Source organism: Trypanosoma brucei, chromosome 9 (genome assembly GCF_000210295.1).
Source record: "Trypanosoma brucei gambiense DAL972 chromosome 9, complete sequence".
Taxonomy (NCBI): Eukaryota; Euglenozoa; class Kinetoplastea; order Trypanosomatida; family Trypanosomatidae; genus Trypanosoma; species Trypanosoma brucei.
This window is the reverse complement of record NC_026742.1, coordinates 2,061,786-2,064,422: the sequence shown is the minus strand read 5'-3', so window position 1 is coordinate 2,064,422 and position 2,637 is coordinate 2,061,786. Positions and strand designations below refer to the sequence as shown.

General features: G+C 41.6%; 1 protein-coding gene across 1 annotated transcript; it reads right to left on the bottom strand.

Moving 5' to 3' along the window:
* Positions 1-271: 271 nt before the first annotated feature.
* On the bottom strand, positions 272-1,942 carry TbgDal_IX9610 (T. brucei spp.-specific protein; the record flags this gene model as incomplete). Its single annotated transcript, XM_011778849.1, has 1 exon — positions 272-1,942. The coding sequence occupies one exon, from the start codon at positions 1,940-1,942 to the stop codon at positions 272-274; it is 1,671 nt and encodes a 556-aa protein (XP_011777151.1).
* Between the last annotated feature and the right edge of the window lie 695 nt (positions 1,943-2,637).

The following is a 2,637-nucleotide window of genomic DNA, read 5'->3' as shown; positions in this document are numbered from 1 at the left end:
GAGGGGAATCAATGAAAATAAATAAACAAATAAATAATAAAAAGAACAACCGAACCAATTTTAAAAAAAAAAAAATTATATCATAAGGAATCCATGTTGTGCGGTGGGTGCACAGGTATGATTTATATATTTATATATATATATTTATATATATATATTTATATATATATATATATATATGTGTGTGTGTGTGTGTCTGCCGCAAATGTGCATGAAAACCCCCCCCCAAAAAAAAAAAACATGTAGCAGTTAAAAACTGAGGATTGTGTATTCAGACGAAGAGAACAGATGTGAGATACTTCAAGTCCTCCTCCTCCTCCTCCTTCTCCTTCTCCTTTGACGCATCGGTGTACCGCACCAGTGGCGTGGGTGAAAGGTTTGGTTTTATTTCAGAAGGATGCAAAATGTCATTGGCGAGGGCGGCGTATATCCAGCACACGTGCAACTCCTGAAGCCCGTCATATATTTCCTGTGGTGACGGTCGTTTATTCTTTTCCTCATCGACAATGCTTTCATCATTCCTGTTATTCTTATGGTGCATATCATCATTGTAAATATCGTATTTCTCATGGGTTACCGAAACTATGGCGCGGCATACCGCCCGACAAACCATCTCTGTCAAAATCCCGGTGCGGTAGAGTATTTTAAGAGCTGCAGCATATAACTGAAGATGCTCTGGAATGCGTCGTATATCTTCAAGTTCTTTGGCCGTAATGGCCGACGTCATTTCCTCGCTGTCACCGACTTTCAACTTCAGCACATCTTTCAAAACCCTGGTAGATGGGCTTTTGATGTACTGAATGTGGTTCGGGTCCTCCACGCGGCATCGGATAATTTGTGATTCTGCTGCAGCGGCATCATTACGATTACTATCAACACAAGAACTATCTTCATAAATAATTCGTGCAAGTCTGCCCGTGAGAAGGGTGTGAAAAATGATGGAACGTGCTCTTGAGAAGCGATCGTGCATGTGCCGTTTCCCCAACCGCACCGTGCTGTGATGCATGCGATGGAACAATATCGGGAGCAAATATTGGTGTTTTGTCATTGTGGAGAGCTCTGGCGGGTTGATGCATTCAGCACGCAAATCAGCAAGCGCGGCCTTAAGTTGAAACAACAAATGACGGGCTTCCTCCTCTCGGTACTCCTCTGACGGCAGTAATCCAACATCTTTAAGTAATTCAATGGAGAGCAAACCCTTCCGGGAGTTAATAGGTAGAGCAATTTCCTTCCTATCTTGTTTTTTCATATGGTATGGTGTTTTGTCTGTGATTGAAACCTTTTTACTGGCAATGAGAGCAAAAACCGGTAGCGACGCCGCATCATCCAATTTACACTTTCCGACGAGTTTTGATGCTTTAACTATAGAAGGCTCCTTCCCGTGACAAAGCGAAAGCAAGTTCACGATGCAATTAAACCCCATAAACCCACCTAACGGATCGGATGTGCACACCAGTGAACGCTTCCACGGTGGAAGTAGGCCGCACTTTTTTTTGTTATTTACACTATTCTTCGGACAATTGGAGAGTAGAGCCTGAATGCCAATTAGCGCTGTGCCGCTGCGGTTCACATACACTTGGCAACGTTCAGAAAGACTCGCTACGAGATCCATCACATGTTTGTAGACTTGCATAAGAAGTGCCACTTCCTCCAGTGAGTCCGTTACACCAGAGACAAGCGCTACACATTTGGCTTTCATATCCAAGAGCCATTTAACAGCATCATAAAGTTTAGTGATGACACGCCCAACGCATTGACCCAACGCAGGCGGAAGCGGAATGGCAGACGAATCGAAGGGACCGGCACTTTTAACATTCTTCCGGCTGCAAGCCACGGCTTGACGAAAAATGTCATCCATATCTACACAAATGGCAACACCATTAATAGCATCACTAGCCGCTATTTCCTCAGCATAACGCAAGATGCCTATTGGAACTTTCATCTTTTAATTTAAAGCCAAAACTACCGCCGTCCACCACACGTACAGGCACACGCACGAGCACAGTCCGTCACAATTCTTTCAAGTTATCCTATTAATCTACCTATCTTTTTCTTTCCTTCTTCTTAATATAAGCGTATATATATGTGTGTGTGTGTGTGTGAATAGAAACAAATTCGTATAAGTGTATATCACCTGTATGTCTATGGGCCGTTATTTATTTATTTTATTTTATTTTATTTTATGTGACAAACTTCTATGCATCTAAGCAATGGGGGTGGGGCATACGAAGCAAAAAACAAAACAAAATAACAATATTGATAATAATAATAATAATAATGACAAGAGACAACATATATGAACAAAAGCCGGAACGACAGAAAAGTCATTGGACAAGCTCAGACGCCTCTCCATTTCATTCCCGTTTTTTTTCTTCTCTTTTCACTCCATTATTCTATGAAAACTTAATACGTTCGTAATTGACTGCGATGACAAATTACAGCCATTCAACTTCTCCCCCCCCCTCCCTCCCTCCCTCCCTCCCTCCCTCCCCTCTCTCCCTCGTTATTGCGGAGGAACACGTGAGATGTGTGTGAGTGTAGGAAAAGGGATTACCATGTATCATATCCATATAACATACAAACAAATAAATGTAGATGATTATATATAATATAATATATATATATATATTTACTGAG